Source organism: Asparagus officinalis, chromosome 1 (genome assembly GCF_001876935.1).
Source record: "Asparagus officinalis chromosome 1, Aspof.V1, whole genome shotgun sequence".
Classification (NCBI taxonomy): domain Eukaryota; kingdom Viridiplantae; phylum Streptophyta; class Magnoliopsida; order Asparagales; family Asparagaceae; genus Asparagus; species Asparagus officinalis.
Genome location: NC_033794.1, coordinates 85,022,611 through 85,047,483, shown reverse-complemented (window position 1 = coordinate 85,047,483; position 24,873 = coordinate 85,022,611). Strand labels below are relative to the sequence as shown.

The 24,873-nt window shown below is 39.3% G+C and overlaps 1 protein-coding gene across 1 annotated transcript; it reads right to left on the bottom strand.

Moving 5' to 3' along the window:
- LOC109836825 (protein DETOXIFICATION 52-like) lies at window positions 22,784-24,612 on the bottom strand. Its single transcript, XM_020404845.1, is given in 4 exon segments — window positions 22,784-23,253; window positions 23,256-23,594; window positions 23,597-24,262; window positions 24,265-24,612. Coding segments are annotated over 4 exon segments (1,596 nt in total). The 5' UTR covers window positions 24,548-24,612; the 3' UTR covers window positions 22,784-22,945.

The window sequence follows — 24,873 nt, the reverse complement described above, 5'->3', positions numbered from 1 at the left end:
ATGAAGATTGTCCTTGGGAGTTAAACTTTGATGTAATGGGTCAGGGTGAGAGTAATAATGATGTACCGAGTGGGGGCGAGTGGTGCATTAATGAAGATTTCATTTTAGCGTACTTGTCTGATGTCTCTCTTAACAATAAACAAATAGAGAATGATTCTAGTGCAGGTACCAACCCATGGCACGTACTGTGCACCGAGGCGTCACTCACCTTACCAATCCAGTCATCTTTCGCTTCGGATGAAGAAGTGGAGGACGCACAGAAGGCTTTCTTCAAAGTCCCATCCAAAAGGAGAGGGCAGAAGCCGATCTATTTTGGTAAAGTCAAACCCGAACAACTTAAACGAGCAAGTTCGGAGGAAGACGACGGAGTTCCCCAATTCCATTACCATGAACCTAATTCTAAATACTTAATGAAACGAATGGGGTATAATTTTAATGAGAAACAGGGCCTGAACTTCGGGAAGGGAAGACGAACACCGATCCGGATGTCTCTCACTCCTGAAGGAAAACCTCCGGATTATTATCAAAAAACCGGAAGGGGCGTGGGTTACGTCACACCTCCCCCCACCTTGGAAAACGAAATTAGTAATTACTTACGTCATGACCAGTCATCCGGAATATCGTCATACGAGTCCGACGTCAGCATTGGACTCTTCTTTAAAAACTTGACTGTGAACATGGTGTCAACAAGTCATCCAGACGAAGACGCAGGGGGTGACGAGGAATTATTGGAATCGACCGATGATACTTGGATTAAGCGTCTTAATATCCTGTGGGATATGCGTTTCGAACAACGTGAACCGCCCACTGAAGATAAAGTAATCCTTATGTAGATTTTGACATGATATTCACGTAAGTAGTAACATGATGTTCATGTTGGTTATGTCACAGCACTGTAATTTTACTCTGGTGTTTGTTGTATTTCTTCTATCATTATTACTGTACTAGAACCTTGGGTTTGGTATTTAGGAGTTTACAATTTTGAGATATAAGGTATATACATGAGGGTTTCCTTGTTTGGATTATTTCGCTCGACGTACCTATTCTCGTGGAATCAATTGAGTCAGAAGTTAAAAAGCTTATAGACTCAGGTTTCGTTAGGGAAGAACGACACCCGGATTGGGTGGCCAACATTGTTCCAGTTCCCAAGAAAAATGGTAAAGTCCGGATATGCATTGATTTCCGCGATCTTAACGCAGCCTGTCCAAAGGACGAATTCCCACTTCCTATCATGGATGTTATGATCGACAACACCTGCGGGTATGAACTTTGACGCTCGTTGTCCCTCCCCCTTTTAGGTCACGAGCCAGGAGCACGGAGAGTCGCAGGTTGATAGCGGACCACTTTAGTGTTCAGCTTTACTTCTAGCTATGTATTATTTTCTTTGGGCTCCACTGTAGTGTGGTTAGACATCTGAGGGTATTATTCTAGAATTTGTAAAGGCGGAGTGCCTTATTTATTCTTGTCAGATATTTGTATTTGAGACTTGTGACTACTCCAGTTATTCAGACATTGACTATGTATTTCCATTTGTTGGATGATAAGATATTTATTTGATCACTATCATTTCATCAGCCCTTCGTGTATCATCTTTTACTTGCTTTTGTACCTACACCTGTTATTGATTCTACTAGATAGATGCTAATTGTGATGGTGAAACATGTTATTGCACGGTGTGGTGCATGGCAGGTTTGATATTCTTGGTTTCACCTTGGACTGCAGCCTTGTGTGAACCTAGGGGCGTCACAATATACATTTAAAAAAAATATTGCAAAAGAAGAGTGCAAAAAATGGACACCAAAAGAAAAAAAACTCTTAAATTCAAGATGATTTTATCTTATAAAGCCTAAGTTGACCGAGTAATTAAGCCCAATGAGTATTTCCATACTTAATGACCTAAGCCCAATTGGGTTGGGATCCATTGACCAAAAACTCGTTAAATGGTCGCTTAGAAAGCTCGTTAAAGTTAAAAAAAATCACCAAGGAAGAAAGAGTTAAAAAAATAAAATAAAATAAATAAAATAAATGTTTTATATATAGTTATATTTGTATATATGGTCTTGGAAAATATTTTAGATCAAGCAACGTGAATATTATTTTAAACAAAGAGTTAGCATGTTCTTTTCAAAACTTTTAAATTAAATTTCTAAGTTTGGCTTGGTTTTGTATTGCTATAATGAGAAGATTTTCTAGGAAATTTAACTTAGAGTTATATATAAAAATGTTTTATTGAGTAATAACTAGCTTCAATTATCAAGTAAATTTAGTTATTTACTAACTTATTTAATTTAGCAAGATGACCGAATTTTGTGGGTATATTCACTGCAAACCCTCATGAGACTATAACTCGTCCACTAGGGTAACCTAGGGGTTTAAAGGCTTGTTGTATGCACTAAATAAAACTACGATTCCTGCGAAAGTGAGTTAGGTTTTCTTTCATTTTTCTTTCTTTACTAGAGGACTAGCAAAAGTTTAGGTGTGGGGGTATTTGATAATCATATTTTATTATAATTTTATACCCTTATTATCTATTTTATATGAATAAATATACCACTAATAATTGTTTTTATCTTTTAATGAAGAATAAATCTCAAACTCTTATCTCTCAACAAAAACTCATTGATTAAATGAAGAAATGAAGAAATGAAGCAAAGAAGCCCATTGGAAAATCAATTTCCAAATTATCCAAAAGCCCAGAATCAAGCCGAGTAGCCTGTAGAAGCCGGAGAAAATAAAAAATCCAATATGAAAGGAAATCATATTCAAAATGGTCGACCACAAAGAAATGACGATATCTCCTAATCCGGAAGGCGGAATTTAATATATAATATATGAAAATCGCCTATCTCGACGAGATGAAGCTATTCGTGAAATCATAATTTGGATATAGTGGGTATCCATGTCGGCATCGATGTGGGCATCGATGCTGGCATCGACGCCTACATCGATGCCAGTTTACTGTAGAGCGAGTCAATGGCTGATTTTGTTGTCATAGGGCTCAAGTTTGATCTAATGGCTCTCATTCACTGATGTTTATTATAAATAGGAATAGAGAGTGAGGGGTTAGAGGTGTGAAAATTTTTGTAACTCCTTTTGGAGAGGAGGACTACTCTTAATTGAGAAGGCCTTCCAAATTTATAACTTTTTTTACAATTAATAATAATAATTTTTTCATCACTTTAAATATTTTTTCTCTTTGTTGGATGATGAAGATGGAGATGAAGAATTATTTAGAGGTTTGCATTTCTTTTCTTTTTCTCTTTTATCTCTTTTATTGCTTATTAGTTTAGATTTATTTTCATGCTTATAGTTAGATTTTATTTTCTTGTTAAATAGCCAAGAGGCTAGAACCCTCTTATCTTAGATTTATTTCATGCTTATCGATTAGATTTATTTCATGCTTATAGAGTAGATTTATTTTCTTGCATTTAATTCTTATAATTTATTTTGTAGTTTAGATTTTACATTTTATTTTGTAGTTAGATTTTAATTTCTTACACTATTCACCTTGAGGCTAAAACCCTCTTGGGTTTAGTTTTTATTTTTGTTTATTTTTATTTTGTTTGATTCGCCTTTAGGCTAGAACCCTCTAGGGAATCACCATTTTCTAAGAAGTGGGTTTAATTTTAGATTACCCATATTTATAATTGAATCCACCATCTTTAATTTCTTGCATTTTATTTTATTCTTGAATTTTATTTCTTTTCATTCTTGATTTTTATTTGTTTCTTGATTTTTCCTTCTTGCCTTATTGATCACATTCATTCTTTGTCACATCCACTCTCACTTACATTTTACGCCTATTTACACACCATTTTCACTCTCTCAATCTCTTCACAATCACATTCACTCATCACTCCTAATTGTCACGCACACAATATAAGAACCGATTTTATAGTTTCTCCTATAAAACACCTTCCTCGTGGGATCGATATCTTTATACTATAACTTGACACGGTTGTGCACTTGCAATATTTTTGGTACATGTTTATGCCGCATCACCTTTCTTCATGGAATTAAGGATCATTAGCCGTCAGACGGCTAAGACCATGTCTCATTCCTTAAAACTCTATTGTCGAACATTTTTATCAAAAACTCGGGAAATTCTGGCTTGGTAGAACTCAATGTGCTGTTTAGCTTCCCAGCGCTTTTCGTCGAGCATCTCGAGTTCCTCGAGACATTTCTAATGTTGATCTTCCGTTGTCATCTCCATTACGAGAGTGATCCGAAGAGATGGAATTTGGATTTCCAATAGAAAAACAGCTTCACACCCGTATACTAGTGAGTATAGGGTTGCCCCAGTAGGCATGCGAACTATGGTACGATAGGGCCATAGAGCTTCACCGAGTTTGTCATCCTAATCTCATTTATTAGTCTTCACGAGTTTCGACAAAAGTTTTATGATAGTCTTGTTAAAGGCTTCAACCAATCCGTTTGCTATGGGATTGTAAGTTATCGACGAGACGTCTTGAATTTTAAACTTATCACAAAACTTGATGAAGGTATTACTGAAAAACTAAGGACCACTATCATGTATGATTTGCCTCGGGACACCATATCGGTAGATAATATGATGCTTAATGAATGCAACAACATTACTCGTCTTAACTTCTTTGGGCGGAATCGCTTTAGCCCACTTGGATAAGTAATCGATAATTGTGAGAATGAATCAGTCGCCTTTGATCAATGGGGGGAAAATAGGACCAACAACATCTATTCTCCAAGTTTCGAAAAGCCATGATGTAGCCGAAGGGTGCAGATGCTCCGGGGTTGGTGCATATAATTCGCGTGTACTTGACATGCATGACACTTTCGGGCGTACGCAACTGCGTCGTTGATCATGATGGGCCAGAAATATCTCATCCTTCTGATGCAGTCATAAAGTTTGGGGCCAGGTTGGTGTGCACTACAAACTCCTTTATGTTTCTCTTTAAGGACTTCTTCCGCTTCTTTAGGTGATAGGCAACGGAGTAGCAAACCATCGTACCCACGTCGATATAACGTTTGACTCTCTGTGTTATAGTAGAACCTCGGTGCTCTTTGTCAAATTGATTCTCTTTCCTTCACGTCTTCTAGTAAAATACCGTGCAAGACATAATCTATGATAGGAAAACATCAATCTCGAGGCTTGAAGCCAACTTGGGCTGAATGCACTTCTTTAATATCCCCCTCTTCATTGTCCATATCATAGATTGGTACGAAGAGCTGTTGAGTTCTTACTGTGATGAACTATTCTGTTTCGAGGGGTTGTGCTAGAGATACTACTAATGCTGCTAGCGCATCTGCGTATGTGTTCTGTAGACGTAGAATATACTCGATGAAGAATCTTTTAAATGATTCTACCATCTCGATGGCCACCTTATAGTACAGTATTAAATCCTAACTTCTAACCTCATACTCTCCTTGAACTTGTTTAACTATCATTTGAGAATCGCCAAAAGCTTCGAGATACTCAATCCCCAACTCTTTAGCAAAACTGAGTTCGATAAGCAGCATGTTATACTCGGCTACGTTGTTTGAACACGGATCGGTCAGTGAGTAGGCTCGAGGGATCATATGTTTTCCCGGAGAAAGTAAGACAACTCCGACTCTGGAGGAGATCTTAGAACATCCAGGAGTACTTGCTACATTAGTCACTCGAGAAGCACCATCGAAGTACAAATGCCACTCCTATTGATGAGAAGTTACGTTAACTTCATGGGTTTTATCTGGCAGATCGTCGTATATCTAAGCGGTATCCGTAGTTGGGTTAGCCGCTAGAAGATCATAAATAGCCTATCCTTTGACCGACTTATGTTGTTTAAAGTGTAAGTCGTATTGAGATAGAAGCAGGGCCTATTTTGCTAACCGCCAATTCATAAAAGCCATCTGCGTTATGAACACTCGGACTGGGTTAACATTGGAGATGAAGTAAATAGTCTGTCTAACCAAGTTGTGCCACATCTTTTGGATAGCGAACACCAAGGTGAGACACTCCCTCCCTATTATTGGATATCGAGATTCAGTGCCTACAAGGATCCGTCTCAAGTAATATACAGCCTGTTCATGACCGTTGTTGTCGTCTTGTGCAAGTAATGCACTTAACGAGTGACTCGTCACTTTTACATAAATCAAGAACGATTTACCCGACTTTGGTGCAATGAGCATAGGAGGTTTCGAGAGATATTATTTGATATCTTCGAATGCTTTTTGATAAGCGTCATCCCAAATGAATGATACACCTTTCTTTGTGAGCCTGGAGAATGGTTGATATTTTTCTGAAAGGTTCGAGATGAACCGACGGATATAAGCCAATCGTCTTTGTAATCCTCTATGTTCCTTAAGGTTTCTCAGGGGTTGTAACTCATTAATTACCTTCACTTTATCAGGGTCAATGTGAATACCCTTGGTGGTGATGACTAATCCAAGGAATTTGCCGTTGGACATCCCGAGGAAAGATTTGGTAGGATTCATCTTCAATTGATGAGTCCGCATTAGGTCAAACATCGTCTTTAAGTCTTCAATGTTATCATTCTTGTCATGGCTTTTCATGACTAGATCAACTACATAGCATTCAACAATCTTCCGAATATGCTCCCGGAAAATCTTTGGCATGGCTCGTTAATATGTGGCACCTGCATTCTTCAAGCCGAATGGCATAACCATGTAACAAAAAATGCCGAGTGGTGTTCTGAACGCGATATGCTTTTCATCATCTGGATGCATTTTTATTTGATTATAACCAAAAAATCCGTCCATGAAGGACATTCTCTCGAACCACATGTATTGTCGATGATATTTATAGTCGATACAGATCCTAATTTTTCAATTCTTCTTAAGGACCGAGACAATATTGGCAATCCATTCAGGATGTTGTTCCTCTCTGATAAAACCCGAGTCAATAAGATTTTTAACTTCGGACTCGATTGCCTCCATAATTTGTGGATGAAACCGTCTTTGCTGTTGTTTGACAAGTTTAACATTTGGCTTAATATTGAGGTGGTGCATTGCCACATTTGGATCGGTTCCCAGCATGTCGTTGTAGTTCCAGAAAAAACCATCGATGTATTCCCTAATGAGGGCAACTAACTCTTCTTTCTCGTTTGGCGAAAGACTATTACTAATGAATATAGGCTTCGAGTTAACTTTGTCATCCAGGTTCACCTAGATTACTTGGTCCTTGGTAGGAGGTTCCCTTTGTTCAAACCTATCACCGTACTGCATATTTAGGTAATGGACCCAAGGGTCTTCCCAAGTAGGCATTTGATCGTCTTCCTCCATTGTGACGGGGTCAATCAAGGCTATGTTTGACATTATTCTTTTGAACATTTCTCCAAGACTAGTGTCAGAATCCTAGGCTAAAGAATCGGAAGAATATCCGTCTTTACCCTTATTAGCTATTTGATCGATGACTTGCCAACAGCATTCATCATCGGACGAGGAGACATAGCCTAATCATCATCGGACGAGGAGACATAGCCTAAGCCTCTTTTGTAGCTATAATAATTATCATGCTTTCCTTTTGGTTCATAGGCCATACGAGGTGGAACTCATGGACCTCGACCAAAACAAAGACCTTCCCCGAGTGCGAAGTCATATCCGTATTTTTCCATGAGATTATGCACCTTGGAGCCGTATCTGAATAAACGAGGGGTATGTTTATCATCATCGTCCTCTTCCCTCAAGAAGTGGTCTGGTATCGAAATCTCCTTCCTTTTACTATAAACGACTTCCTTATCACCCCTACCTTTGCAGGAATAATAAGTGTCATTCCAAATGAATCCTGAACATGTTTTTTTCGTCATGCAAGATGATTGAAGTGGGATATACAAGTCAAGGTCATCTTATAACCCCTTCATAAAGTCATCAAGACACAACGAATACTCTAAATTATTATATATTGCTACTTCTTCGGCAAGTTGCCAAATATAACTACTGTCTGATAACTCTCCATCGTCAAGATTGATTACAATATATACAATGTCATTAAGTACAAAACCACCATCGTAATCAAATCCAACTTAGGTATCAGCTTCTTCTCCGATGTCCGTATCTTGGGCTGATGGCTCAGTAAAATAATTTTCCAACCCCTTAAACGGCTGCTTATCCGCGATCACCGTCTTGACCTCATTATCAGTGTCTACATATTTAAGACAGTGATGGAGGGTAGAAGGGACTATAACATTACCGTGGATCCATGGACGACCCAATAGTAAGTTATAGGAAGTCTCTATGTTTGAGCTTCCCGGTTTATCTCTTCCAATTGGTTGATTGAATCAAGACTGCTTCGGGTTTTGAACCTCTTGGTATAAGGGTCTTTCTCCTTTTGCTTTTGTTGAGTCTTCTCAGCAGGTGTTCGGGTTTTGAACCTCTTGGTATAAGGGTCTTTCTCCTTTTGCTTTTGTTGAGTCTTCTCAGCAGGTGTGGGAGGAGTTGTGGCCACTCCCATTTCAGCTAATATTTTAGAAGGAATAGTTTTGTACCCTTGCTCGGTAAACTGATCGAAGGCAGTTGGATAATTGAAACGGTATTCGTTTCCACTCCTGGTAGTAAAGGTCGGTTCTCCACTGATCACAAAGATTTCTTGCTCATCTTCGGAGAATAGGAAAGTAGGGATTCCTTCATCATTTTCTTATAGAATGGTTGAGGCTCCACAACAAGGCTTTTCTTTCCCTTTTGATTTCTTCTTGGACGAAGATCCCGCCTATTGTTCATCTTCAATCAGATCAGGATGGACCCAGAGAATCCACTATTCGGGGCCGTATGCGGTACGAGTCCTTTATGGGCTATCTGTGAGGGTCGTCGTTGACGGTCTTCATCACTACTTTCATCACGGGCTCGGGCTGGAACCATTTCAAAGGAACAGATCCAAATCTAATTGTTACTGCATTCGCTCTAACTTTCGTCATCGAAAAAATTTGTAAGAATTAAAAATATCTTCCATGTCATCCCAACTGCTGATACTCCCTAGCTTAAGACGACGGTATCAATCGAAGGCTGCTCTGCGAAGGTGCTAACGAATGACCAGACCATCAAAGGTTCATTGCTGGAGATTATTCCCAAATGAGTCTTTAAGTATATTAAATGTTGAGTAGGGGAACTCTTTCCATCGAACGGTGTGAAGTTAATCAAATTAAACTTTACCAGGTATGGGATTAATTCCCACTCTCTTGGGTATGGACCCTGTATTCTGGACTTCTTTACTTCTTGAGCACTCATCAATGCATTAATTTTGTTCTCCAAGTCCTTCATCTTCTAATCCTCGCTCGTATCTTTCTTTGAGTGATTCTGGGGAGAAGTGACGTAGTCATCCTTTGTATTGTTATCATCCGTGGGACCATCCCTAACATTGTTGTCAACGGGAGGGGCATCCATGTTGGTATTCTTGTCTGCTTCCTGATCACTATCCACTTGGTTGGGATTAGTGTGATGGTTAGATTCAGCTTGTTGATTCGTCAGTGCCATAATTTGTTGAACGTGCATTTCCCTCATCTCCTGCATAACCATTTTTATTTTGAATTTGAAATTCTCTTTCTGCTTGGCTAGAGCGTCCACGATAATTTTAGCCATTTGCTCGGTGTTGATCATAAATGACTCATAGGATTGTCCTGCGTTAGAGGCCGTATCGTCGGAAGCCATTGTAGAGCAAGCATCTGACGTTTCATCATCCGAAGGTAGCCCTTTTTGTATTCTTCGGTAATCTCTTCGTCTAACGGTTCCCAATCGTAATCAGGTTATTCGTTGGGATACTCTAGAAAACTGAACAGGACTTAAGCATTGTGTTGACTTCCCCTTATCAGCCATGTTGGCGGTCACTTCTGGGAGATCATCGTCTTGAACAGCTGATTTCTTTCTACAAAAACGCCTTGGCTTAGACTTGGACGTTCCGGTAGAGATCCTTTCAAACACTGAAACCCTCCTAGGAGGAGTCTTGGGGCAGGAATATTCTGACAACACTGCCTTAATAGTCTTAGCACATAAACAGTGAGAGTCCGTTTCTCAAGTACTTCTTTTCAGTGACTTATTCTCACCCCCAGCCTGATAGTACAACTTGCAGGTCTGATGACCGGGAGCAACCCATCGTGTGTTAGCATTGTTGGCCTTCTTGTTTTGATGATGTTTAACAAACAATTTACTTCTAATATTGTTTGTCTAGTGTTTATGTTTTCGTATTTATTCTAGGCAAACAACATGTTAGAGGATGGATGGAATTCTACATTCACGATCATATCTAATGGAGGTTGGCAAAATTATGGAGTGAAGCCTACGCAATTCAAAGTTAAAGATTCAAGTTCAAGCTTCATCCGTAAGTGTACCAAGTTAAATTACATCGAAGATCAAGATCAAGCTTGGGTAATTTAGTTTAGGTTTTATGTTATGTGTGTCAAGTACTCTAAGCTCAATATAATATGCACACACTTTTTATTGGTTTCTTTGTATGTGTGTGTGTGTCTATATATATATATATATATATATAACATAAGTTAAGTTTTGGTTTCTATGTATATTTAGTTATATATATACATACATGGTTTTGAGTTTTCAAGTTTTAATATGAAACAATTGAATATAATTAGAAAACAAATTTTTTGTTTCATACTTATATGCATATATATGATTTCATCAATATCAATTTTATTTAGTTCAATAAAATCATGTTTTAGTACATTATATGTGTATTTTGATAAAATACTATATTCATTGTTTATAGACTTCATAACAATAGTTTACATCTTTCTTGGTTAAGCTAAAATGTTAAAACTCATATGTTTACATTTTCATGTTTTGGATTATTTTACAAAATGCTGATATTTTTTATTTGGAATGTCCTTTTTGAAAACCAGTCTTTGTAGCATGTTTATTGTCATGTCTACAATCATTCTCCAAAGTTTTATAAATTTTTGGAATTTATTTGATATTTTTAAATAGGGTTTTAAAATTCGAAAATTAACTTTCAAACCTGTTATTTCACATATCAATTCGCGATCAACTACCACGGTCGACCGCGCCAATGTTTTTCCCTCAGGAGCTAGCAGAAACTTTCGCGGTCGACCGTGGCGGTCAACCGTCTGTTCATAAGTTTTCACGGTCGATCGTCGCGGTCAACCGGGTGTTGTCCTGAGCCATAGTTCTGCTGTTTTGTTGCTCACGGTCGACCGTGAGTTTCCCACAGTCAACCACTGATCGCCCAACAACTAGTTTTTGTACAGAATCTAATTTTCGATTCTGTGGGTTTTTTAGTCTTTTGTTTGGGGTTTTTGGCTGAGGTTTTGGGAGGCTATAAATACCCCCTTGCCCTCATCTTTCATAGCAACCCAAGAGAATGTTTTAAAAGAGTTTAACAAGGGTTTAAACTTGTTTAATGTATGTTTAAAAGAGTGTTTAAGAAGCTTTTAAGCAATTGAGAGTTTTGGGTTTGTGAAATCAATTGCACAAGAGCTTGAGGAGATCCTATTGGTTCTTGAGCTTCCAACCATCTTCCCTCAATCTCTTGATCCATTGAGAAGTTTTCTAAACTCTATTTCTAGCTTTATATCTATTTGTTTGTTTATCTTTTTATTAAAGCTAGTTTTGTATTGAGTTTAGATTTGATTTATCTCATTATTACACACACCCACATTGAGCTTTTAGTATTTACATACATAGTATATTGGGGTTGTGAGAGATTGTAACAATTGAGTTGTGATTAATTGAGTTCTCATTCATGTTAGAGAACATATTATTGTAGTTACATTGTTAGTGTTGTAAATTTTTCGGTGAGCTAGAAAACCGAGTGAGGAGTGGACGTTGATCGGTGAACGTTGAAAATCGACATTGTGAGTGTTTGTGAATGTTGATCGGTGAGCGTTGAAAACCAACATGTGAGGTGTGAACGCGATATGCTTTTCATCATCAGGATGCATTTTTATTTGATTATAACCAAAAAATCCATCCATGAAGGACATTCTCTCGAACCACATGTATTGTCGATGATAACATCCGTGATGGGAAGAGGTAAATCGTCCTTTGGGCAGGAGGTGTTAAGATATTTATAGTCGATACAGATCCTGATTTTTCAATTCTTCTTAAGGACCGGGACAATGTTGGCAATCCATTCAGGATGTTGTTCCTCTCTGATAAAACCCGAGTCAATAAGATTTTTAACTTAGGACTCGATTGCCTCCATAATTTGTTGATGAAACCGTCTTTACTGTTGTTTGATAAATTTAACATTTGGCTTAATATTGAGGTGGTGCATTGCCACATTTGGATCGGTTCCCGGCATGTCCTTGTAGTTCTAGAAAAACATCGATGTATTCCCTAATGAGGGAAACTAACTCTTCTTTCTCGTTTGGCGAAAGACTGTTACTAATGAATATGGGCTTCGAGTTAACTTTGTCATCCAGGTTCACCTAGATTACTTGGTCCTTGGTAGGGGGTTCCCTTTGTTCAAACCTATCACCGTACTGCATATTTAGGTAATGGACCCAAGGGTCATCCCAAGTGGGCATTTGATCGTCTTCCTCCATTGTGAAGGGGTCAATCGTGGCTATGTTTGACATTAGTCTTTTGAACATTTCTCCAAGACTAGTGTCAGAATCCTAGGCTGAAGAATCGGAAGAATATCTGTCTTTACCCTTATTAGCTATTTGCTTGATGACTTCCCAACAGCATTCATCATCAGACGAAGAGACATAGCCTAAGCCTCTTTTGTAGCTATAATAATTATCAGGCTTTCCTTTTGGTTCATAGGCCATACGAGGTGGAACTCATGGACCTCGATCAAAACAAAGACCTTCCCCGAGTACGAAGTCATATCCGTATTTTTCCATGAGATTACGCACCTTGGAGTCGTATCTGAATAAATGAGGGGTAGGTTTATCATCAGCGTCCTCTTCCCTCAAGAAGTGGTCTGGTATCGAAATCTCCTTCCTTTTACCATAAACGACTTCCTTATCACCCCTACCTTTACAGGAATAATAAGTGTCATTCCAAATGAATCCTGAACATGTTTCTTCATCATGCAAGATGATTGACGTGGTATATACAAGTCAGGGTTGTCTTATAACCCCTTCATAATATCATCAAGACACAACGAATACTCTAAATTATTATTTATTGCTACTTCTTCGGCAAGTTGCCAATTACAACTACTGTCTGATAACTCTCCATCATCAAGATTGATTACAATATATAGAATGTCATTAAGTACAAAACCACCATCGTAATCAAACCCAACTTAGGTATCAGCTTCTTCTCCGATATCCGTATCTTGGGTTGATGGCTCAGTAAAATAATTTTACAACCCCTTAAACGGCTGCTTATCCGCGATCACCGTCTTGACCTCATTATCAGTGTCTACATATTTAAGACAGTGATGGAGGGTAGAAGGGACTATAACATTACCGTGGATCCATGGACGACCCAATAGTAAGTTATAGGAAGTCTCTATGTTTGAGCTTCCCGGTTTATCTCTTCCAATTGGTTGATTGAATCAAGACTGCTTCGGGTTTTGAACCTCTTGGTATAAGGGTCTTTCTCCTTTTGCTTTTGTTGAGTCTTCTCAGCAGGTGTTCGGGTTTTGAACCTCTTGGTATAAGGGTCTTTCTCCTTTTGCTTTTGTTGAGTCTTCTCAGCAGGTGTCGGAGGAGTTGTGGCCACTCCCATTTCAGCTAATATTTTAGAAGGAATAGTTTTGTACCCTTGCTCGGTTAACTGATCGAAGGCAGTTGGATAATTGAAACGGTATTCGTTTCCACTCCTGGTAGTAAAGGTCGGTTCTCCACTGATCACAAAGATTTCTTGCTCATCTTCGGAGAATAGGAAAGTAGGGATTCCTTCATCATTTTCTTATAGAATGGTTGAGGCTCCACAACAAGGCTTTTCTTTCCCTTTTGATTTCTTCTTGGACGAAGATCCCGCCTATTGTTCATCTTCAATCAGATCAGGATGGACCCAGAGAATCCACTATTCGGGGCCGTATGCGGTACGAGTCCTTTATGGGCTATCTGTGAGGGTCGTCGTTGACGGTCTTCATCACTACTTTCATCACGGGCTCGGGCTGGAACCATTTCAAAGGAACAGATCCAAATCTAATTGTTACTGCATTCACTCCAACTTTCGTCATCGAAAAAATTTGTAAGAATTAAAAATATCTTCCATGTCATCCCAACTGCTGATACTCCCTAGCTTAAGACGACGCTATCAATTGAAGGCTGCTCTGCGAAGGTGCTAACGAATGACCGGACCATCAAAGGTTCATTGCTGGAGATTATTCCCAAATGAGACTTTAAGTATATTAAATGTTGAGTAGGGGAACCCTTTCCATCGAACGGTGTGAAGTTAATCAAATTAAACTTTACCAGGTATGGGATTAACTCCCACTCTCTTGGGTATGGACACTGTATTCTGGACTTCTTTACTTCTTGAGCACTAATCAATGCATTAATTTTGTTCTCCAAGTCCTTCATCTTCTAATCCTCGCTCGTATCTTTCTTTGAGTGATTCTGGGGAGAAGTGACGTAGTCATCCTTTGTATTGTTATCATCCGTGGGACCATCCCTAACATTGTTGTCAACGGGAGGGGCATCCATGTTGGTATTCTTGTCTGCTTCCTGATCACTATCCACTTGGTTGGGATTAGTGTGATGGTTGGATTCAGCTTGTTGATTCGTCAGTGCCATAATTTGTTGAACGTGCATTTCCCTCATCTCCTGCATAACCATTTTTATTTTGAATTTGAAATTCTCTTTCTGCTTGGCTAGAGCGTCCTCGATAATTTTAGCCATTTGCTCGGTGTTGATCATAAATGACTCATAGGATTGTCCTGCGTTAGAGGCCGTATCGTCGGAAGCTATTGTAGAGCAAGCATCTGGCGTTTCATCATCCGAAGGTAGCCCTTTTTGTAATCTTCGGTAATCCCTTCGTCTAACGATTCCCAATCGTAATCAGGTTATTCATTGGGATACTCTAGAAAACTGAACAGGACTTAAGCATTGTGTTGACTTCCCCTTATCAGCCATGTTGGCGGTCACTTCTGGTAGATCATCGTCTTGAACAACTAATTTCTTTCTACAAAAACGCCTTGGCTTAGACTTGGACGTTCCGCTAGAGATCCTTTCAAACACTAAAACCCTCCTAGGAGGAGTCTTGGAGCAGGAATATTCTGACAACACTGCCTTGATAGTCTTGGCACACAAACAGTGAGAGTCCGTTTCTTGGGTACTTCTTTTCAAATACTTATTCGCACCCCCAGCCCGATAGTACAACTTGCAGGTCTGATGACCGGGAGCAACCCATCGTGTGTTAGCATTGTTGGCCTTCTTGTTTTGATGATGTTTAACAAACAATTTACTTCTAATGTTGTTTGTCTAGTGTTAACAAACAATTTACTTCTAATGTTGTTTGTCTAGTGTTTTTGTTTTCGTATTTATTCTAGGCAAACAACATGTTAGAGGATGGATGGAATTCCGCATTCACGATTATATCCAATGGAGGTTGGCGGAATTGTGGAGTGAAGCCTACGCAATTCAAAGTTAAATATATATATATATACATAAGTTAAGTTTTGATTTCTATGTATATTTAGTTATATATATATATACATACATGGTTTTGAGTTTTCAAGTTTTAATATAAAATAATTGAATATAATTAGAAAATATATTTTTTGTTTCATACTTATATGCATATATATGATTTCATCAATATCAATTTTATGTAGTTCAATGAAATCATGTTTTAGTACATTATATGTGTATTTTGATAAAATACTATATTCATTGTTTATAGACTTCATAACAATAGTTTACATCTTTCTTCAAGTCTACAAAATTATTTTGTATTGTTTCAAAACATGGTTAAGCTAAAATGTTAAAACTCATATGTTTACATTTTCATGTTTTGGATTATTTTGTAAAATGATGATATTTTTTATTTGGGAGGTCATTTTTGAAAACTAGTCTTTGTAGCATGTTTATTATCATGTCTACAATCATTCTCCAAAGAATTATATTTTTTGGAATTTATTTGATATTTTTAAACAGGGTTTGAAAATTAGAAAATTAACTTTCAAACCTGTTATTTCACATATTAGTTCGCCGTCGACTGCCACGGTCGACCGCGCTAATGTTTTTCCCTCAGGAGCTAGCAGAAACTTTCGCGGGCGACCGTGGTGGTCGACCATCTGTTCGTAAGTTTTCACGGTCGACCGCCGCGGTCGACCGGGTGTTGTCCTGAGCCATAGTTCTGTTGTTTTGTTGCTCACGGTCGACCACGAGTTTCCCACGGTCAACCGCCGATCGCCTAACAGCTAGTTTTTGTACATAATCTAATTTTTGATTCTGTGGGTTTTTTAGTCTTTTATTTGGGGTTTTTGGCTGAGGTTTTGGGAGGCTATAAATACCCCATTGCCCTCATCTTTCATAGCAACCCAAGAGAATGTTTTAAAAGAGTTTAACAAGGGTTTAAACTTGTTTAATGTTTGTTTAAAAGAGTGTTTAAGAAGCTTTTAAGCAATTGAGAGTTTTGGGTTTGTAAAATCAATTGCACAAGAGCTTGAGGAGATCCTATTGGTGCTTGAGCTTCCAACCATCTTCCCTCAATCTCTTGATCCATTGAGAAGTTTTCTAAACTCTATTTCTAGCTTTATATCTATTTGTTTGTTTATTATTTTATTAATGCTAGTTTTGTATTGAGTTTAGATTTGATTTATCTCATTATTACACACACCCACATTGAGCTTTTAGTATTTACATATATAGTATATTGGGGTTGTGAGAGATTGTAACAATTGAGTTGTGATTAATTGAGTTCTCATTCATGTTAGAGAACATTTTATTGTAGTTACATTGTTAGTGTTGTAAATTTTTCGGTGAGCTAGAAAACCGAGTGAGGAGTGGACGTTGATCGGTGAACGTTGAAAACCGACATTGTGAGTGTTTGTGAATGTTGATCAGTGAGCATTAAAAACCGACATTATAAGGTCTAAACGTTATTCGGGTGAGCGTAGAAAACCCGGTTGTGATAGTGGAGATCTCCTCGAGGTGAGGAGCGGGGACGTAGGTCATGGGGACCAAACCTCGTGAACATATCATTTTTTTGTGATTGCATTGGCGTACTTATTTTTGTGTTTATCATTATATCTCCTTTGTCAATTTCTCATTGTTTAGTTTGCCCACTATCTAGTTTTAATTTGTTTACCCTTGTATTAGTTTCATATCCTTGCATATATATCTTACAGTATATCTCATTGCTAGGATATATTCCTTTGTTCATATTACATATTCTTTCTCATAATTAGTTGTATATCTATCTTATAAGAATATATTTGTTAATTAGTTTTAATTGGCATAAAATCAGATTAGATTAGCATAAGACCCTAATCACCCCCCCCCCCTCTAGGGTCTAACAGGCATGACTCACCAGGTGTAACATCGTCATCAGACAAATAAGTTTCCTTTTGGGGACATAACGCTTTGTTAGCGTCTTCAAGAGTCACGCTTTTGAAGACATGTTTTTGTGAGCGCGAGGCCTCAACGAGCTCCTGGAATTCAACACGCAATCCAATGTGGTCAGTTATAGGGATTTTCTCATCATGGGATCTCTTCCATTGCTTAGGAGGATGAGAATGACCCCCAGTCTGATAAACCACTCGAGATTCTTTCAACGGGCCCAAGCGCTCTTTGACCGAAGTTTTATCTCGATCATCGTACAAAGGACCAAGGCGATTGGCTATTGGCTTCCTGCTTTTGGACAAGTCTACACTGCCGTGGGAATTTACTGGAAGTACTGGATCAATGAGAGCAGGGGCGGAACTTGACAGAATCGAAAAAATGGGTACAGAGTATCTCCCGTCTCGGCCCTGGCACGGGTCAGGACTTAGTGACCCACGTCGGTCCGGGTCACCTCGGGGTGACCTGCGGTTGGCCGGGTTACCAAGGGGTGACCCGCGGCTGGTCGGGTCACGCGGCTGGTCGGGTCACCTGGGTGTGACCCACATTTTTTGGTCTTTTTGGCCGCTGTTTTGAGCTTCGGCCTCCAGACTTGGCGCGGTTTTGCTGGTTCATTCACCATGACTTCCTTCTATAATTTATGTTCTTCTTGTAATAGAATTCTTGCATGCATAAGTAGCACGCGACATTTCTGAATCCATTCTTCAAGGGTTGAATGTGTCCTCTTGACGCGGATCCATTCATTCATCATTGGTTTGGAGGAGAAGTTGCTCGCTCGCTATTGTGGTGCTTGGCACCTTCTGGACTTCAGATCCGCCTCATAGCAGACCGCATCAACTGGCTCCAAAGCTTTGGCTAGCTGGCATGCGAGGTGTTGGCGTCACCTTTGAAGCACTCTCTTTGATAGGGTTGGCGCGCCTTCAGCGGTTGACTCATTGATCGAGGAGGAGTCTAGATCTATAGATTCGGTCTCATTGGAAGCCAGAGAAGCGCTGCCATGTGCAACTGTAGTGACGGTGGTGCGGAGATCATCTTCTTGAGTCTTCAACATCAAAGATCAGCGGATCTTCCTGGATTTGCAAGGAGAGGCAGATTTGGAGGAGGAGGACAAGTACTCCTCGAACTTCTACTGGTCGAACTCATATTCAACCTCTTCTTCAACCGAGATGCGAATCTGAGGTTACGACACATCAGACTTTGCATAAAGGCTGTCGGCTCCTACTGTGGTCGCCAGCGTGTTTGGGTGAAAAGTTGATTTCATTGATGAGTTCATTACAACTTTAGACATTTACAACAAACTTAAGAGAATAGCCTTTTTATAAGACTTTTAATCAAAAATTTATAACTTTCTTTCAAACTACACACAATAGTAGTTTATCTCATATTGCTTACGTGGGATCTTAGCCGGTGCCGGGGTTTATCCGTGGACCGCCTACGGATCGGATCCTGTTGACAGAAGTATTGATCAGAGCTCCAACTTCATCAAGGAAGTATTCGCTGAAGTACTGATATCGACCAAGCAAAATTAGTACTCTTCTTGAGATTAAGACCAAGCCTAATCTCAAGGAAAGGGGGAACGAGGCTTCAGATCCTTCAAAAGACTCCTTCTTTATGCCGAAGTTTGTCGGGATCTAGCTAGCCTCCTCAAAATTTTCGTGCTCTTTGACTCTTCAATCCAGTAGCACCTCGTCCTCTTGATAAAATTTAAGGTCTATAGAATGGAAGCCCTAGGCTTATATTTATAGGGTCTCGGATGCGGTTATTTGGATGAGAATGGAAGATTTGGCCTTATCTTCAGTCAATAAAAGCCTACCCACGTGTAGAGATGATATCAAGTCAGTTGGGAACCTCTGGAACAGATAAATCCTATGAAAACAGCTTTAAAAACTATCAAAACGTATTTGAAGCTCGGGATTGCGCGACAGACAACGGCGACCGACGCGAGTCACCTCTTGGTGACCAACGTGTGTGTGGGTCACCAAGTGGCGACCCGCGCCCCTACGCGGGTTTCAAGGCTTTCTCTTTACTTTGGCTGTCTTGTTGACTTGTACGCTTTACTAACTTGCTTCATACGCTTGTTATCTTTTTTACGGTACTTGCAGCCGACCGACAAGCGCGATGGCCCCTTGGAGCTGACCGACAAGCGCGACAGCCATTTAGATGATCCTTCTTGAATTAGATTATGACGATCATCGTCTTCTCTTCGTCTCGAGCTGCGTACAGGAACCTATTGATATTTTTAGATGCCTACACTATTGAAATTGGCGGGTTTTGCATATTTTTCCGTCAAACTAATAACGAGAAAACTATTATTTCCTCGCTATTTAGTTTTTTTAACGAGGAAACAAATCCTCATAAAACTAAAATTTTAGCGAGGAAACGTTTAATTTGTCGTCAATGAATTTGGTGGGTGTTGTAAATTTTTTCGCTAAATCAATAGTGAGGAAACTATAATTTCCTTGCTAATAGATTCTTTTTAACGAGGAAACGGTTCCTCGTAAAAACAAAAACTTTTAGCGAGGAAGACTTAAATTTGTCACCATTGAAATTGGCGGGTTTTTCCCCCGCTAAACTAATAATGAGGAAACTATTATTTCTTCGCTAATTGATTCTTTTTATGAGAAAACGGTTCCTCGTAAATTATGGATCTTCAGCGAGGAAAACATACTTTGTCGCTGTTACATTTGGTGAGTTTTCCTTTATTTTCTGCCAAAAGAACAGCGGTGAACTGATTATTCCTCGTTAAATGTGCATTTGATGATGAAAAAGTTCATCACCAAAATCTCATATTTTCTTGCCAATAAAATAACTAGTTAGGAGACTAAATCATGATCATCTTTAGTGAGGAACTAAAATTTTCATCGTAGAAGGTGATCTACTGTGAGAAAAATATATTCCTTGTAGAAGACCTACTGATATTTACCGAGGAAACAATAATTTTCTCGTCAAAAGTGATATTTGTTGAGGAAAATAATTTCTCACAAAAAAATTAGTCGCTAAAAGACTTGTCTGTTGTAGTGATACCTGAAACGCTTTCCAAATTTCTTCAATATTCTATTTCAAAATCAATCCAAATTAGCTTTCTCAAGAGAAAAAGCCCCCAATTGAAATCCACCAGTCACCGAAAAGGAGCAATACTAAGAGATATGTTCTTAAATTTCTATTTATTTATATTATCTTCATAAGTTTTTCTGTGTCTTTATAATGCTACATATGAACCCTATATATAGGATTAGACTAGTCTTAGAGATTTTAATTTCAAACAATTCATAATTGTTTAAAACTCTATCCATAACAATTAAAGATAGAATAGAATTATTTAAAAACTTTATCCATAACAATTAAGGATATAAATAGAATTGTATTGTATGTATACATCTTCTAACGATATTAGAGAGACCAATTGGGTTCCATATCAAGAACCAATCATTAATCAAATTAATAATTTTAATTTAATAATCAAATCCTTATCCGACCAACTGTTCATAAAAGCTATTCCATAATATGTGATTAATTATTTATAAATAATATTTTACTTGCAGTCCTCTCTAGTATCATTTATTTTAGTCAATTCTTTTGAGCAGGACAATTCACATATTTACTCATGCCTAAATTGCAATTCCCATGAACACAAATAAAAATCATTTTGAAATATCAAAATATTTTATTTCTCTAAGAAAATAAATTTAAAAAAAATTCAAATCACATGCCTGCAATAATTTAATAATTTTATTTGCATAATAACTTAGCTCATCATAATGAGAATACTAAATCCTATCTAGATATCCATCATTTCCCTAAATAAAATTTAGCAACCCAATATTTTAGGTTGTATAGCGCTTGCTAAACAAGCTTAACCATCACATCGAAGTATACTAAATTATCAAATAGAAAATGATATCATTGTCAAGTCAAAGAGCGACGATGTAACAATTTAAATTCTCTATCTCTTAGGTGACTCATCCTTGATAACTCAAATGCGGTCTAGTGCTACACACATCATAATGTGCGCATATGACATAACACTTGGGGAATCTAAATTCCCGATGGTTGAGACCCACCACCACATCTCACATGTATATATGTGTCATGCATAATAACATATTATAACTAGGTTATCATTTGCTAGCTATAGGTTAAGCACAAATTTAAGAAATCTCTGAGTTAGATCATATCTCCAAGCATGTGACCATCACAGTGCATGATCTAAGAAAATAATTTCTAAGGATATATAACAATTATAAAATGATACCCAAATTATATATGCAACAATTATTACTATTCCAGCATAATCTTCACCATAACTTAGGAGTTTGATACCGATCTCATCTACTCATAAACAAATTTATTGGAGTGTAGTTAACTCGTAGAATCAGAGAATTGGGCACGACATCATTGTTCCTGTTACAGTACGTGCACATGGATTCTTGTTCCTCTCTTCCCAAAGATACCCAAAGACAGTGATATCTATTAAGTTGGCGGGAGATATTGTAAGTGTGTGGTGTTTAATTATTGTGAAAATTAATTAAAAGATCTTCAATATCAGCAATTTTATATACAGCAAGTATTAAAACTTGCATGAGAATCGAAGATCAAACCCCAATAACATGCATGGAAGTTAACATACAGACTCATGAAAGAGTTGTGATCAAACACTGGAGAAATTAGCATGTAATACGGCGTTCCTCCAGAATATTAACATACAATGTGCATGGTGTTCTTCTGTAGTAGTTTAAAATTATGAGCCTACGTTCCCCCAGTGAGATATCCGGGATTTTGTCTGAGTATTGCGCGCCCTAACGTACTCATCGTCTATTTTATGTACAAGATCCCATTATCTAGAGTGACTGCTTGTCAACTGGGACTTAATTTGTTATCCGGTGGTGCATCTGCGACTTACATGGACATGATTTGGATCCACAAGTGATCATAAAAATACCATAATTTTGAAATTTTAATATATTACCGTACAAACTTTAACAAAATATCATAGCAAAATTTTGATAAAGTGATCATAAAAATATTTTTGCATTAAATAAAAAAGATCTTGATTAATAAGGAAATTTTTTTTATGGACATCCGTAATATCCTATAATAAATTGTAACTCTCTATTACACCCCACCCCACCCCCACCCCACCCCACCCCCACACTTTTCTGGTATAGTCCACATGGGAGTGGATATGTATGTATGACAAGGAAAGGGAGAAGAAAGAAAAACTCCACATGGGTCTCAGACTCTCGACACCCTAACAATATCCGGGGCTTCATTGTGATAGAGGAAGTACAACTAATGATTTTAACGAGTCATGCTCAAACATTCTTTAAAACTAGGACCTACTTGACCATTTCCAATAATTCCAATGTCGAGAACATACCCTTCATTTCAATAATTTAGAGATCAATGAAATGAAACTAACCCAACAGTATTAATGAACATGAAAATTTACAAAATTATATTATTATGGATATGATGCATTACCATAAACGACGTCAATTTAAAACCTCTCTCTCTCTCTCTCTCTAAAATATCTATCACCTTCCAGGGTCATCCGTTTTTATCGACACCAGCGGGACACAACAAACCTCATCTCCTTCTTTCTCTTCATGGTAATCCTCATCGTCATCATAATTTTTTATTTTTTCTTCGTTGATATCAATGTCCAACTCCTCACCCTCAGCGCACGTTAGCAACTGCGCCCGTCTAGCCTGGGCATCCCAGTCGGTGGTCCCAACAACATACATCATGAGCCCAGCACAACAAATCTGGGCTGCAAGAAGCCCCGTCCAAAGCCCACAAAACCCTGCGTCGAGCCCAAATGAGAGCCCCACCGCGATGGGCACCCCACCAAGTAAAACGCGCCTAAATTTATATGGGCTGCGCATGGGTTGGCCGGGCGGCTGCCCCCGCAGAAAACTCCGCCACCGACTGTCTGGCGGCAATTTCCGAGCTCGCAAAGGCCCAGTATCGGCAGAGCTGCCGCCGTAAGCTTCAGGATATCTGGATCATTTTGTGAACATCCGGGCCCATCTGTCGCTTCATCCGCAGAGGCGAAGCCCATTGCAACAAAGCCGCGTGAGCGCGCGAGAACGCTACCGCCACCGCCCGCGGAGGTCCGGGCCCTTCGCGGCCTGCCCGCCTCCAGCTCATTCCCCACACGCGCCGAAACCCCGAAACCAAGGAGGAGGGGAACACGTAGATCAAAGCGGTTGTCTGAATCAAAACGCCCCATGGACGCGACCGCTTGGCTTCGGGTCGGGCAGCAACCCGCAAGGATGATATCAGCTCGTACGCACCACACTCGAGGCACACGACACGCAGCTGGGCCCCGCGAGCCTCACACAAGTCGGGCCGCGCAGCACCGTCAAGCACTGCTACATCGTAGGCCTCTGCCGTATCAGGCCAACCGCTCTGGCGCAACAAAAACAGAAGACAGGACAGGAGCAAGAAATTCGAACCCGCAGAGGCCGCTGCTACCCCGGCGGCTCCAAAGTCAAACCCAAACCAGAAGCCCGAGACGAGGACGTAATTCAGAGGGAGATGCAGAGCCGCAGCGATCGCCGCAGCTGTGGTCAGCGGAGTCATAGTCCCCTGAGAACGGAGATAAATCCGAAGGGGGTGAATGAAGGAAAAGGACAGTAGGTCAGGGATTGAATAAATCAAATAAGTCTGCGACAGCATCACAATCTCTCGATCTTGGCCCAGAAAGAGTAGAATCTTCGACATGTTGAGCCAAACTAAGCAAATGGGTATCGATGACGAGAGCAAGAAGAGGATCGCTCGACGAAGAGTTAAAGAAAGGAGCTTGGTTTGGTTAGCTCCGAAGGCTTGAGAACAGAGAGGCTCCATTAGAGGCCACTGAGGACAGAGTAGCCAGTGATGTTGGCGAAGGCAATGGCGAGGGAGCCCGCTGCGAGAGGGAGATGCGAGCCGAGGAAGAGCATGGAGATTATGGATCGAGAGTAGAAGAGGAGAGCAGTCACTGCAATGGGTAAAGCTAACAGGAACAGAGACTGAGCTTCTTGCCTCAGGGTTTGGTTCGATTGTTGATTCTGTTCGTTTTCCGTCGGGAAAACTTTGAGGGTGATGTAGAGGTGAGGATTTGGGGTGATGGGTTTCTTGTTTGGGTTGCACATGATTTTTGTGGTTTTTTGTCCCCCTTCTCTCTCGATGGAGTGGTGGTTTCTTTTCTCTCTCTCTTTTTTTTTAAGGAGAAACGAGGGAGAGAGGATTTGAGAGGATTTATAGAGGAGGGAGAGGCAACTTTCCCCCTTCTCTCTCGATGGAGTGGTGGTTTCTTTTCTCTCTCTCTTTTTTTTTAAGGAGAAACGAGGGAGAGAGGATTTGAGAGGATTTATAGAGGAGGGAGAGGCAACTTNTGGTCCTTGGGTTATAAAGATTGCTTCTTGAGAAGAAAAGATCCATGGAATTATTATTGAGTAATATAATTTTTTATAGATAT